Source organism: Poecilia mexicana, unplaced genomic scaffold (genome assembly GCF_051168715.1).
Source record: "Poecilia mexicana isolate PSO_F unplaced genomic scaffold, ASM5116871v1 scaffold_17, whole genome shotgun sequence".
NCBI classification, from domain to species: domain Eukaryota; kingdom Metazoa; phylum Chordata; class Actinopteri; order Cyprinodontiformes; family Poeciliidae; genus Poecilia; species Poecilia mexicana.
In genome coordinates, this window is record NW_028263386.1 from 7140848 (window position 1) to 7155144 (window position 14297).

Genomic DNA, 14297 nt, shown 5'->3' on the forward strand with positions numbered 1-14297 from the left:
GAGAAAAAAAAATAATTAAGACGAAAACAAACAAAAAAATATTGGAGTAATGAAATGTAAAAAATGGTAAAAATTCTACTCTTTCCAAATTATTGTGACAGGCCTAGATCTGTGTTTTTGAGTTAAGAAATATTTCAAGTTGACATGAAATTTGAAAATATCATTTGATAGTTATGCATTTTTGGAAGACTGGAAGATTAAACACCAACTATAAAGTCTTAAAAAAACAACTAATAAATTCACAATGCTAAGCCTGGTGGGGGCACAAATAAGGCCTTGTGGCCCGCCAGGCTTATAATACACTAATATCTGTACAATTAATTTCTTATGATGCAGTCTACACCATATTTATTGTCTACAGTTTCCTGCTACATTCACCTTTAAAGGAAATATATTCACACAACAAAAATGGCAAACATTAATGGTGTTTTAATGAATCGGATTATTATCTATAGCTTTAAATATTAATATTATATTTTATGAGACCCAGCTGGACTCACACATTGAGAGCAGCTATACTGCAGTGGAAGCAACTTTTGAAATTCTTCTTTCACTTAAGCCTCCAATGAGTTTACAAGTCTAAAAATACAACTCCGCCATGCACTTTGGCTGGAGATGCATTATTCAGCACCTCTGCAGAGTAATTAAACCGTGATTAGGGTTGTGCTCCTGTCTCCACGGAGTTGCATCTTTGTGTGTTTTGGGTGTATTCAGAGGGTTGTGGTGCAGGACCGCTTCGGTTTACAAGGAAAGGCTTCAGCTGAGGTCAGCGCGAGCAAAACTTTGGCTCTGTTCAGAGAATGCCAACGTTTCCCTTTGCTTTCCTCAAACTGCATCACCTGACTGGTGGATTTCAGCTTTAGACTGTCATGGAAAAGTGAACTGACTTTATCCATCCTATGGATTAACTAAGACTGATGCACGTTGTTTAGTAATTATACCCTACACATAGGCACGATGCAATAAATCAACTAACAGCATGATAAATCAAAATGAGCTCAATAATTTCCATTTGCATGATTTATTGTTTTTCTCTTTTTGGATGACAAAAGTCTTCAGTCTGGTGTTTTGGTCTCAACTAGCTGCTTTTTTTAAGTATAATAATTTATTTGTTGCTTCTGTTGTTTTGTCTTTATTTTGGATATTTGAAATGCCTTCCTGTTTCACAGTTAAATGATCATTAAAACCTAAAGTTGAGAATGTGTTCTTATACCATTATTATGCCATTACCATTATATTGCTAGAAAATGGTCTCAAAAACAACATTATTGTGTATCGCAATAACTTCTGAGGCAATTTATTGTCCAGCAAAATTTGTTATTGTGACAGGCCTAGTTGGAAGCAGTGAAAACTCAAATTACAATTTAATGTAAGCGCAAAAGAAAGTTTTTTTTAATAATCAAGTATTGTGTAATGGCAGACAAACTCATGGGAAAGACAGTCATCAAGAAACGCAAATATAAAACATGGCAGTTAAAAAAAAATCACTTTTTGTGGCAGACATTTTCAGCTGTATAAAATTTTGTTTATTTTGCAAAAGTCTTATTGGCATCATTTAATATTCCAGTTTTCTTAAAAAGTGTATCCTCTGTTTTCATTCTCTGCAAACTATAATAATTAAAATTAACAAAGCTTAAAATACTGCCATATGTACGGAAGAGGATTAGGGCCACTGGGGGATTAAAAAAAAAATAATAATCTGACTTTAATCTCAGAATTCTGACTTTCTTCCTCAGAATTCTGAGATTAAAATCTGATTTTTTTTTCTCTCCAGTGGCCCTCATCCTCTTCTGTTCACATGTGTCCCTCCAATTTACTCCAACGTTTTGAACTAACCTATCAGAAGCTTGGAAACCCATGACATCATCATCTGGACTTTCATAAATTATTTAAAGGCACAGTAATATTTATGTGAATTATTTCTGTCATTTTGCAAATTGAAATAATTTTGGGTTATCCCATATGACCTGAAAAAAGAAATGTTTAGCCTAACTTAATGCTAGACACCAACACTTTATTGTCTATATTCATGTAAATATTGGTTTTCTTCTTCATTGATGAAGGTGAATGACAGTCGTGCATTATTTATGTATCAATTTGCTTGCTGAGTGCTGCTTACACAGTAGAAGAACATGACTATTTGTTCTCTGTAGCACCACTGCTTAGTGAAATAACCTGATTAATGACATTTCAAACGTGTTGCGCAAACATGTTATTTAATTGCTTTCAGTCAGAAAATTCTCCTGCATCATTTTTGCAGTCACAACAATCTGCCTCCAGCTCCAGAGAAACACTTTAGGTTTAACTGCATGTACTTAAGCAACTTGCTGTCACAAGTCCAAAAACCTACTGAGATAAACGCTCAATAAATATGCAGTTTATCACCGTATGTGGTTTTCTGTCTAAGGGGGGTAAGTTTAGCTGCAGCCTGAAGTGATTTCTGATCTGTGTGAACATGCATCATGTTCAGTAATAATGGCATTGCAGCTGAAAGCGTCCTGGGTTTGTCGTTTCCTTTGATGCTTTAAAAGTTCTGAGCCTGGCTGAAACTAGGACCTGTAAGTCTTAGAGGCCATGTGGCTGCAGAGTATCGTTTGTCTGGTGTAATCCTCGTTCGCCCCTCCTGTCCTTATGAGAACGACCCTGAAGATCAGCTCAACTCTTACTCATCTGCAGCCGCACTCGCACAGTCTCATCCCGTCCCCGCTCCAAGGTCTTGGCGTGATGGAGGACAGTCTGGGCAGGTTCAGCGAGCCTCGATTCAGACGTCGAGCCTCTTTTTCCATTCGTGACTCTGATTGCTTTGTCAAGGTCGGCGCGGTGATGACTGATGGCGTACGAGGAGCTGCAGCGCACGTGACGAGCCAGTTGATGTGCTGTCAGTTCGAGTGTGTGTCCTTAAAGGGAAGTGTTATGTAAAATTGTCTTCTTTGAGCTTTATATTAGGTTGCTGCTTTGATTCTTTCATGCATGTTTGAGGAATCGTTTAGTTTTCTATAGATCAGTCAAACATTCTCCATCAACTTAAAACCAGAGTTTTCCATGAAATCTCCAGCTGTACTTAAAGAAAAATGTTAGTAGAGACAAACCTAAAGATGGACCTCCTGTGTTTTAAGTAGGGGAGCACCGATTTAACGGCCAGCCGATTTATAATTGCCGATTTCCTTAATTTTGATTGATCGGCCGATTTTTACATGTGAAGTCAATCTTAACCTTATTTATCTCGGCAAAAGTCTAAAAATATTACCCCACTGCTGCCCGCTCAGCAACTTTCTTATTGAGCAACATTTCAGACAAAAAAATTGGCATCGGCCAAAATAGGAATCGGCAGGTCAGGCTTTTTAAATATTGGTAATCGGCGATCGGCCAGAAAACTGACTTGGTTTTGCCAATTGTTTTGGCAAAACCAAGATATTGGTTGTGAATCTTTTGGTTTTTGTGTTACTGGTGGGTCTTCTGTGGGCTGGACCTGCTGGGCGGCATTCCAGTCCTCTTCCATCAGCTTGTCTGGTAGGAAGTTGAAGCTTTTGGCTCTCTGGTGTTCATCCATCAGTTTCTCTGCAGCATTTTGGAGACTCCTGTTGAGAAGAAGCTGTGTTTTCATTACAAATATGGGCAAAAGTTTGTAGATATCCCGTTAATGATTAAAAAATAAGATTTTGCAATTGTGGTGTTTCACTTAAATAATAAACACAATTAAAATCACAGGTGAATAAGTTTGTTTGTGTGATATTTAGAAAAACATGCCATGCTGCCATCCTTCTACCACTTCCTGTCGTCGTCTTCGTCTTTTCCATCAGTAGTAACATCCGGCTGTTGATCACATGGCTCCTGTGATGTGAAAGAAATGTTTCTGTTAAAAATCAACAATAAGAATCAGTGTTTCTTTTGCAGTCCGACTGCCGTAATACCGTCTCATCCTAGAAACCTCAAAATCCTTATTGGAAAATGTGAGTTTTTGGTGAAATCATTTTTCGTAATTCCAACTGGGGCAATTGTGTGGTCAATGAAAACACAACCACTGAAATTTAGATGTACCATAATGTCAGAACCAAATCTTTTATTGCAAACCTAATTCTAAACCTGTGAATATTTTTTTTAGCTCTTGTAGAGCTGCATGGTGCGGTAACATTACTCATACAGCTGGTTTGGCAAACAGCTGCAGGTGATGCAACAAGAGTTGAGGAAGATCTGTAAAGGTGTTTTCCTCCCTCAGGTGTGGGCGCTGGGCGCTTGCCAGACTGGGTGAAGGCAGAACCGCGAGCTGAAGACAAACCCACCGCCTGGGGCTGCAGAGTAGGACCTCCGTGCAGGTGAGCTTCTCCATTTATTCATTGTTGTTCAGCCAGGATTGTGTAGGGAAGTGCAAATATAGTTTCCAGCCATAAAACTGCCTGTTTAGAGTAACTGTTGCAGTGTTTTTGTCTGTGATGCGTGGCAACCTAGAAAACAGAGGATAGTTGGTAGAGTGAGTACACAGTATTAACTTTAGCTGTAAATCACACAGAGATATAGGTTTAGCAAAGCCATTTTACTGTTTTAGATGAGTTCATTCTCCCTCCACAAGCAGACTAAGTCATAAAAGGTCACAAACATTTAGTTTTTTTACAGCATATTAATGGAAAATTTAGTGGGAAGCAGAGCTGGGTGATAGATGGATCCTCTCGACTAATCAATTTCTTTTTTCTTTTCTACCAATGTTTGTTGGGTTTAAATCGTTCAGAGTGATGTCAGCACGCCCAGAGCCGCCATCTTTCTTGACGAGCGTGTTTTACAGCTTCTGTTTATCTGGACTTTGAATTCAGGCATACTCTATGAAATGCAAGGGTCAGGATAGGGTTTTTATGTAGTTATTTTTTATAGAAAATAAGGTTATTGTGATGCAGGAATATAATAACGTTGATGCACCTTATTTAGATTTTATTATTGGATAAACGAAAAGCAAACAGAAACCAAGGTCAACACAACGATACAAAGAACAGCACACAGAATATCCATCTGTACTTCATTCAGGAGTCATTTAGACAAAAAACAGTTCAAACTGGGATACAAATTATGTTTTGAGTTGTTTGGATCTAGACAGTAATTTAAAATACCAAACTACAAAACTAGAGGAATCTGTGACGTTATGATTTGCTGATTTTGTGCCAATTTTTTGCTTATTTGATGAATCATCAGACTGATTGATTACTAAGTTTAGTTTTGGCTACATCCCTCATCCACGCACGTTTCTCTTTTTTTAAAGATTAAATCGGTGACTTGGTGAACTCCTCTCGTTGGGAGGTTCACGCGGCCGTTGGCAAGGTGGAGCTTCCTGACCCATGGAGAATTACTTCCAAGCCGAGGCCTTCAACCTGGACAAGGTGCTGGACGAGTTCGAGCAGAACGAAGGTGAGACGCCAGGTGAAGGGCGTGGAAACGGAAAACAACTGAGGTGTGCAGGAGCTTCCAGCCATCACAGCTGAGTAACGCTTCAGGGAAGTGATTGAGGCCGCGCGGCGAGGGAACGACGCTAATTGGATTTGCTTTTTGCTTGTGGGATTCAGTAAAACTGTAATTGGTTCAAGACAAGACGGGCGTCCTTTTTTTGGTCACTTAGAATAAGCAGGGAATCGAAATTAGAGGCTTTCTGAGAAAGTTGCTTTGCAGAGTTTATTTATAGTAAGTGCAAAGTAAACACTGCAGTGCTGAGCTGTGTGTTTGACAGACTTGGCTTCCCTATTGTTGAAGAAAGGCGGCTGTTTTGTGGATTTATGGAAAATAACCCCAAGAAAAGAAAGTGCTGAATAACAGACACAGGTGCTGGGAACTCAGTGTGTGTTTTGGCTGAAGGTGCCGTCAGCCAGAGATCCAGCCTGGCAGATTAACTTGGGGTGTGTGTGTGTGTGTGTATGTGACACACACTGAAAGAGCTTTGCATGAATTCCTGTGCAGGGAGGAGATCAGCAAGTAGTAAATAGCACAGCAATGTGAGCAAATCATTTTAGATGTGCTACAGAAATGTTTTATCTCACGGTGAAGCATTCACACCTTCATTTTTCCGTATCCAGGATTCCTCCCTGGAGCTGCTGAACCATTTAACCCATTTTCTCACAATTTTCCAGCTCATTCACACGCCGATTTTCCAAACTATTCTGACCTCATTTCTCCGTTTGGTCAAGCCATTTTTAGCTCTCTGATCACCTGGAAGAGTGATCATTTGTAATAATTGTGGTTTATAGTTTCTTAAAACGCAACTTTGTCAGACTTAAACCACAAAAAAATCTTAAAATGCTGCATGGATTCAGCGCCCTATAGACCTCAAAGATAATCTTATCTACTCTTCAGTAGATAAGAGTTCAAATGTGTCTAACTTTCTGTATTAATCACAACTGAAAAGATGTGGCTATTCACCTGAACCTTCTGGCCGATGACCGATCTTTAAAAAGCCAGAGCTGCTGATTACGATTTTAACCAATAATGATTCTTTTTTTTGTCTGAAAAGTTGATGAACATAGCAACAAAGCCACTAAACTGGCAAAAGTGAAGTGACTGCACACGTGATGGTTTTATCTGAGAGGCGGGTCTGTCGGCCAGCCGTCTCTCCTAGCAGAGCAAAAGGGGACAGAGGGTGATTTTCAGATATTTAGGCGATTAAGATCGGTGCATGAGGTTAACCGATCTACCAAAAATTAAGGAAATATGGTCTGATTTATCAGTGCACTTCTAGTCAGTAGATAAAAACAATTAGAATTTCAGTTTAAAGTTTGCAACAAGTCACATAAGAACAGAGCAAATGTGGAAAAAGGAAAGTTAAGAGATGAACACTAAACGTTTGGCTGACAAGCTGAAAGTTGTTGAAGTTTGAATATCTTATAATCACAAGCGATGCAAATATTTTTACATTTGAAGCTGCAGGTGGAAGTAAAGAGTTTTTCCGTTCTTTTGCAGATGAGACGGACACGTCAATTCTCTCGGACGCCAAGTGGACGCAGATCCTGGCTCCGCCCGCCCACATGCTCTCCCTGAACCCCGCTCTGGCCCACGCAGACATCAGCCCCCGGGAGAGCCCGCTGCCCTTCAAGACCCTTCCCGACCCGTCCAGCGCCTCCTCAGGGCCCGACCCCAAAAGGCCAGCGGGTCCCGAGCATCCACCCTGGGCGGAGGAGAGGCCGGCGGATGTCCACAGCCCGCCTCTCCCTCAGCCCAACATCGGCAAGCTGGTGGGCGCCGACGACGTCTCACCATGCGGCGTCGTGGAGAACGGCTGCACAGGAAGCCCACAGACCGGTTCTCCTGCTGAGGTCCAGCTTGGTAGCGAGGAGGAACCTTCATCCGTGGGCGGTGGAGGCTCTCGCTTCACGTTTGAGATGGGATTAGCAGAGGAACGGACTCTTTCTGAGGATAATCCTCCACATGTGACTCACAATGGAGGAGAGTTGAAAGATGAGAACCGTTCTGCTGTTTTGCAGGACTTTGAGCAGGAAGGAAAAAGTTTAAATTCGGAGGAGCTCGGAGGAAGTGTGAACGGGAGTCAGACTGTCCAGGCAGAGGTGGAGGAGAACAGTTTGTCTCCTGATGGCAGGGACAGAGCACAGGACGAGGAGGAGGGGAGAAAATGTGCTGAAAATGGACAAACGGAGCAGAAAGTTCGAACAGGAATCCTTCCCAACGGTCTGAAGATAGAGAATGGAAGCAGCTTAAAGGTCAACGAAGCGGAGGACACCGAGGACTTTTCTCCGTCTCCCGTCCCGTCCAAGGAGGACTCTGTGACCGAAGAGAAGGAAATGGAGGAGAGCAAGCAGGAGCTGAGCGACGGCGGAGCGGCCGGGTCCGCCGGCGTCCAAACGAAGCTGAACAACAGCCGGCTGCAGCCGGTGAGCGTTCCCTACGGAGGAGCGCGGCCCAAGCAGCCGGTCAGCCTCAAGCTGCAGATCCCGCAGCCGCTGTCCGGCCAGGTCCAGAACCAGCTCGGCGCCAAGAACAAGAACATGGACAGCATCTGCCGCAGAGGCTCGCCCACCGACCCGGCGCCGGGTGGGACGGGCCAGAGTTCGCTCAACGGAAACGGAGGAACCCGCTCTCCGTCGCTGACGGCGTCCGAGAGCCCCGACAACGACCTTCAGGCCGGGCAGCAGGGGGCGCTGTGCAAGAAGGCCCCCAGCTTGCTGGGGGAGGTGGCTCCTGTGTGGGTGCCCGACTCGCAGGCCCCGGTCTGCATGAAATGCGACGTCAAGTTCACCTTCACCAAGAGGAGGCACCACTGCAGGGCCTGCGGCAAGGTCAGCGCTGCTTTAACTCGGTTAGAGGCGACCATTACAGCAGAGCCCCGCGCCCCTGGGAGACTTAAACATCCACTTTCATCATGCACAGCTGCTCCTCTAAATACCAACTCGAGTATACAGACTGAAAAAAAAAAAACATTTTCTGAAAAATAACACAGGAATAAAGCCAAAACTCCTCAAGTGGCAGTTTTAGCTTCGCCTGGTTCAGATTCTGTAAAGAAAACGTCCCATTAAACTTTTATTTCTACCCAATTATTAATTGGTTACTCCAAATAATAGTCAATAGATTAGTAATATCCTATATTGATGTTACTTAAAGCAGAAAGTGGAGTGAAGATCATTTGTCTTTTGCTACAAATGATCCAATGTACACTAAAGGGATGCTGTTTAGGCAATAAAATAGTTATTTACTCATTTAAAAAAGTATGTATAATTTTGTAAAAAACAAAGAATTAAGCAATTGAATGAAAAACGTGACAATTTTTATGTCCGATTAATCAATAGAATAATTGCTAACTCAAATGGTCGCTGGTTGCAGTCCTAAGAAAATGTACATCTCTGGAAACGATGAAGAGCCACAGCACTGATCCCCCTGAAAGCCTCCTGGTTACTCCACCAAACATTGATCTCTGAGCTCGTCCTGAGTTAAGACATTATTATTGTTGTTTCTATATGAACTTTAACTTGTTTTCTTTGTTTTATTTGAGGTCTGAAAGCTCTGCATCTTTTTCATTATTATGAAAAAGATGTTTTTATTTGCATTTTCTGCAAATAAAAACTAAATTTTTGCTTGGAATTTCAGAGACATGTTGTCAATAGTTCATAGAAAAAAACAATTTTCATTTTACTCATAGACCTATAAAGAGTAAAATCAGAGAAACTAATCATTTTAAATGGTCTCTTAATTTTTTTTTCCAGAGCTGTATTGTAACCTAAAGGAAAAAAACCTAAATAATTAGCATAGGGAGAGGAAATTCAAATTAGATGCACTTTGTCAGTCGTTATTTGTTTGCAGCCGGCGCAAGGCCCGCCCCCGCATGGCGTCCGCGCTGCTGCAGCATGCGGTCGCTGACACTGCACTGGATAACCGGGTGGAGCGCTGCTTAATTTCCCAAGGTGGTAAACAAACACTGTGGCTCTGCCAGTGGAGCTGGGAGGAGCCGGCGCTGCAGTAATAGTAACACCTTCATGGCAGCTGTAAACAGTAGATGCAGCATTATCGTCTCAGGAAGGTCAAAGGTCTCAGTAAAACCTCGCAGCACACAGGGGGCTCTGGTTTAGTTTGTGAAATGTTTATTTAAAGTGCAGTGTGTGTGTGTGTGTGTTGATGCAGTGTTGGTCTCTTTAAGGTGTTCTGTGCAGCGTGTTGCAGCCTGAAGTGTAAGCTGCTCTACATGGACAGGAAGGAGGCCCGCGTTTGTGTCACCTGTCATTCTGCCCTGACTCACGGTGAGCAACAGTCACGCTTATCCGTTTGGCTTTTTCACATTTTGTCTCATTTCATCACAAAGTAATGCTTAATTAGGGGTTAGAAAGCAGAAGATGCTCTGTTTTCAACATTTCTTACAAAGAAAAACTGGAGAAGAGAATCTAATATTTGCAAAAAATATATATATTTTTTGCCAATACTTAACCTCATACCAACTGGAGGGTAAAGTACTCAATTAAGACTAGCACTACTTCAACATATTTTTACTAAAATAAAAGTAAAATATAGCCATCCAAGAAATTACTTAAGTTATAAAAGGATTTGGTAAAAAGGCAACTGAGTGATAACACATCAATCATTTAATATTTAAACATTACATCATCAGACGGACCAAAGTATAAAGGAAAATTTTGGTATTTTAAAGACCAAAATGAAAATAAATCATATAAATTACAAAATAACATCAGACAAAAGTAAAATTTTTACAAAATCAGTTTATTTCACTATAAAACTCATGAATCTTTAATGAAAACTGCAGGTGTGTCTCTCTGGTGAATCTTCTTTTTCATAGTTTATTTTATTTTTTATATAAAATTAAAAACATTACAGACAATTTTTGCGTCTTCAGTCAGAGGCTTCATCAGATACACTGTAGTACAGACTGCTACAGGAGATCCTTCCTGCCCATCTTCAACAACTCTTTATTCAAACGTAGATAATGAGTTGACATTTCATTTTAAAAGTATTTTTGAATACTTTCAAAATCTTTCCACCCCACAGCATGATGCTTCCTCCACCATGTGTCAACCATGATTTCATTTAAAGCTACCAGATTTACTGGGAATGAATGACCCTAGTTTGTGTTTGTCTGTTGTTCATTTTAAATCCCGGTAAAATGTGTTAATATTTGTGGATGTAATTTGGCACAATAACAAATTGGCTTATGGCTTCTTGACATCACCCAAAATTAGAGGAGAAATCAATAAATTACAATCAAAAATCAGATACATCAGATATCTAAACATGTCGATATTAGTCTAAACAATAAATATAACAATACATTTATTATTGTTGGATGTTTAGAAATATCTAGCTTATTGCTGGGTTTCAGTCACGTGACCCGGATGACGCGCGAAATTCAGATTGCGGGCCGGAAGTGGATTTCTCCGGTTCAAAACAAAGCAAAGTTGATCACGAGTAGCTAATTCCCTAAATAGGCTGAAAAAGCCGAGGCATCTCGAAAAAATACGCGTATATTTAGGATATGCTCCGTATTATCTCGGTAAAAAAGACTTCTCTTATAATCTTGAGGATTTACCCGCATCGAGGCTATCCACTAACTACCTGGAGTTGCAGACCTCATATTATACCACGAGCCAGAAGAAAGATATAATCATTTAGTTTCAAGTTGGGTCAAGCATTTAGGATAAAAAAAAAAAAAACATTAGATGGCTGTTGACTTGTTTCTGGCAGGTGAGTAGTGAATTGTACTATTTTAAGTAATTAGTCTATTATAATGATGCTATCGCTAACAACGAACTAACCATGTTATTTCTATGAGCTTGAATCTCCTGGTAAATAATTTATTTAGCTTCTGTAAACCCAAATTTTTGCTGGAGTTGTACGATAATGTTGAGTCGCTGTAGGAAGCTGGATTCAGGTCCAATGTAGGTCAACGATTCGCACCGATCTACTGAAACCCCCGTGTTCGTGTCCGGACACGAATATGGTTCGTGTCCAGACACGAACCGGGTATGGTAATAGTCACAGCTCACGGTGACTGTATGGCTGGGTATGTTATAATTCATTTATTTAGAGTTTTTTTTTTTTTTTAAGTATGAAAGTCCCACTGAATAAACATATTTTCTGTCCGTGACTCGGCACTGAGCTAGCTGCTAACAATATTAGCACTCTGAGGACAACCACGCTTAGGCATAAAAGTAATATGTCTTACCTTACATATGAATGCTTGTCTTTCTAAGTAGCTGTCCAACAAAACATCTAAAAATACATTTTTAACGATGCGATCGTTACCTGTTAGAAAGTGGCGCTGCAAACTCTGGCATTGTTAGTTTCCTCACCTCCTATTTTAAGCTGTAGATTGTTGATCCACTTTTCTCCTCTTTTTTTTTTTTTTTGTAAATCTTTTTAAAATTAACTCCCTTGTGACCAACTACCTTCTTATTTTACCTTCGAAACACGAAAATGTTTATCTTTATCTCTATTAGAACGAGATAAAGAAAGATAAAGAAAATGCCTAAAGTCAGGACACGGACTTTAGGCATTTTGATGCTGGATCAACAGAAATAAATGGGCCGCATTTACTTCCGGCCCTCCATCTGCATTGGGTGACGTTGGTGCTACGTCATCTGAAACCCAACAATTGCATAATATTTATGGATGTTGTGTTCTGTTGCTGTCAGTTCAATCAGCGGAGACGCCAGCTACTGCAGTCAATCAGAGTCCAAACCCGAACAACCCGGCAGAGTACTGCTCCACCATCCCCCCCCTGCAGCAGGCACAGGCGTCTGGGGTCCTCAGCTCACCGCCTCCCACTGTCATGGTGCCCGTGGGAGTCCTGAAGCAACCCGGCAATGAAGGTACATCAGCAAGAGAATAAGAAGCTGTTATTTATATCCTTTTGCAATGACATTCTGTCCCAATAGATGGAAAAACCAACAACTGGGCCTGAAATTAATGTATTTTTTAGGGCTGAAACGATTAATCGTTTATTAAAATCATTAAGTGATTTAATAATTGGTTAATCATCATCTGGACTTTAAATGATGCCATTTGCTGAAAGAACATGACAAGAGTAGTAATTAAGTCAAAACTGTACTGAGAATATATAATTTTTATTAAAGAAAAAGGAAGAAAACCTTTCTATGTTCTACCAAAACCAACATAAATGTCATAATTTTAGCTTCACTTGATTAAAATTATCATTTAAAAAAATCCTATTGCCTTTTTCCCTCCAATTATTAATCAGTTAATCAAAAATAAATAAATAAATTGACTAATAAACATATCAGCCCTACGCTGTATTGATAAATCAAAGCAGAAATTACTGAGCGTTTTACATGTTGATGTTGGAGATATTTATTTTTTAGATTCGTTTTCTATAAATGAACAAGCATGTTATGTTATTGCATAAAATATTTATTTTCTTATTTTAAAAATAAGTTATTTGCAGTTGTTATATATTACTAATAACGTATAAAAAAAGGTGGTTAAATGAAAAATGTGAACTTTTTTTTTTTTTTTTCAACCGATTAATCGTCAGTGTAAGAACAATTGCTTACTGAAACAATAATTGCAGCCCTAAAAAAAGATTTTATTTTTTAATAATAACCAAAAAAAATATTTGATCAATCACTAAAATAACTGGCGGATTAATCGCTCTTATATTGTTTAAGTTCTCTGTTTGCTTCCTGTTTAGGCTCCCTGTCGCGGGACCAGAGGAGGGTTTGGTTCGCCGACGGGGTTCTTCCAAACGGAGACGCAGCAGAGTCCTCCAAGCCGCCGTCCTCCGGCTCGGCGTCCTCGCAGTCACGGGTCGCCTCCACCTGCTCCAACAAGTCCGCCACGGCGGAGGCCTCCGAGGTGAGTTCGGTATGAAGCGCGTGTAGCCCCGACCAATGCTACTATCTTAGCTCAAACGGATGAGTAAAGGGAGTCACAACATTTTATCAAGTGTTTTAGCCTAGATTCTAGTGCACATAGTTCAGCACACTTGGAATAAGACAAAACTAACTTACAAGTAACTTTTCAGCAATAAATAGGAGCTTGTTTTGAGTCAGTAATTCCTTAATGTTGATGAAAGTGTAGCATTTCCACTGGCAGGTTATTTCACTTATAACAAGACATTTTCCCATGTTATAAATGAAATAATCTGCCAGTAGAAATAGAACTTCATCAATATTAAGGAATTACTGACTTAAAACAAAAGCTTATATCTTGCTAAAAGGTTATCTAGGGGTTAGTTTTCTTATTTCAAATGTTTTATGATATTTGCACTAGAAACTAGACTAAAGATACTTGATAAAAATGTATGGTTTTGCAGTGAATGAGCTCTTTACTCAGGAAATCCTGCCTCCATAACCGACTGTAATATGTTAAACATGTTAAAGTGAAGAGAATTATAAATGCTACGGCACTAAAAAGCTTAATATTGAGACATATTGTGCTTGGTTGGACCATTAATGAGACTATGCTCATGTAAAAGTATTCCTACAGCAAAGCCTTTGTATTTGTTTGGAGTGAACAGCTTCTGAATACCAGCTGTCCCAGTGAGTTTTGTTGCAGAAAGCAATAAATTTCATGTGGCTCAGCTGAGAGACGTTTCCTGCTCAAATTATCTCAAGTGACGTTGCATTAGGTAATCTAATTCTAGCCAATTTCTGGCAAACTGGCCATGTGGCGGTAGAAAGAAACTCAGTGGAGACGAGGGAATCAACAGAAGATGCCAATTAGGTTTGACACTAAATGTTTTTCTTCCACTAATCTGAACTTGAAGCTGCTGGGGGAAGTCTGGACGTCTTAGGCTGCTGCCTCTGCGACCCGACCCCAGATTTAGAAAACATTAGGAATGGTTTTATCATCCA

At 40.3% G+C, this 14297-nt stretch overlaps 1 protein-coding gene across 1 annotated transcript in view; it reads left to right on the plus strand.

Moving 5' to 3' along the window:
* zfyve9a (zinc finger, FYVE domain containing 9a) overlaps positions 1-14297 on the plus strand; it is a 43411-nt gene that overhangs the window by 7199 nt on the left and 21915 nt on the right. Inside the window, exons 2-7 of the mRNA XM_088014586.1 lie at positions 4217-4313; positions 5246-5391; positions 6931-8261; positions 9614-9713; positions 12117-12293; positions 13133-13296. Coding sequence (XP_087870712.1) covers positions 5322-5391; positions 6931-8261; positions 9614-9713; positions 12117-12293; positions 13133-13296 — 1842 coding nt within the window. The 5' untranslated portion in view covers positions 4217-4313; positions 5246-5321. The remainder of the gene's footprint in view (positions 1-4216; positions 4314-5245; positions 5392-6930; positions 8262-9613; positions 9714-12116; positions 12294-13132; positions 13297-14297) is intronic.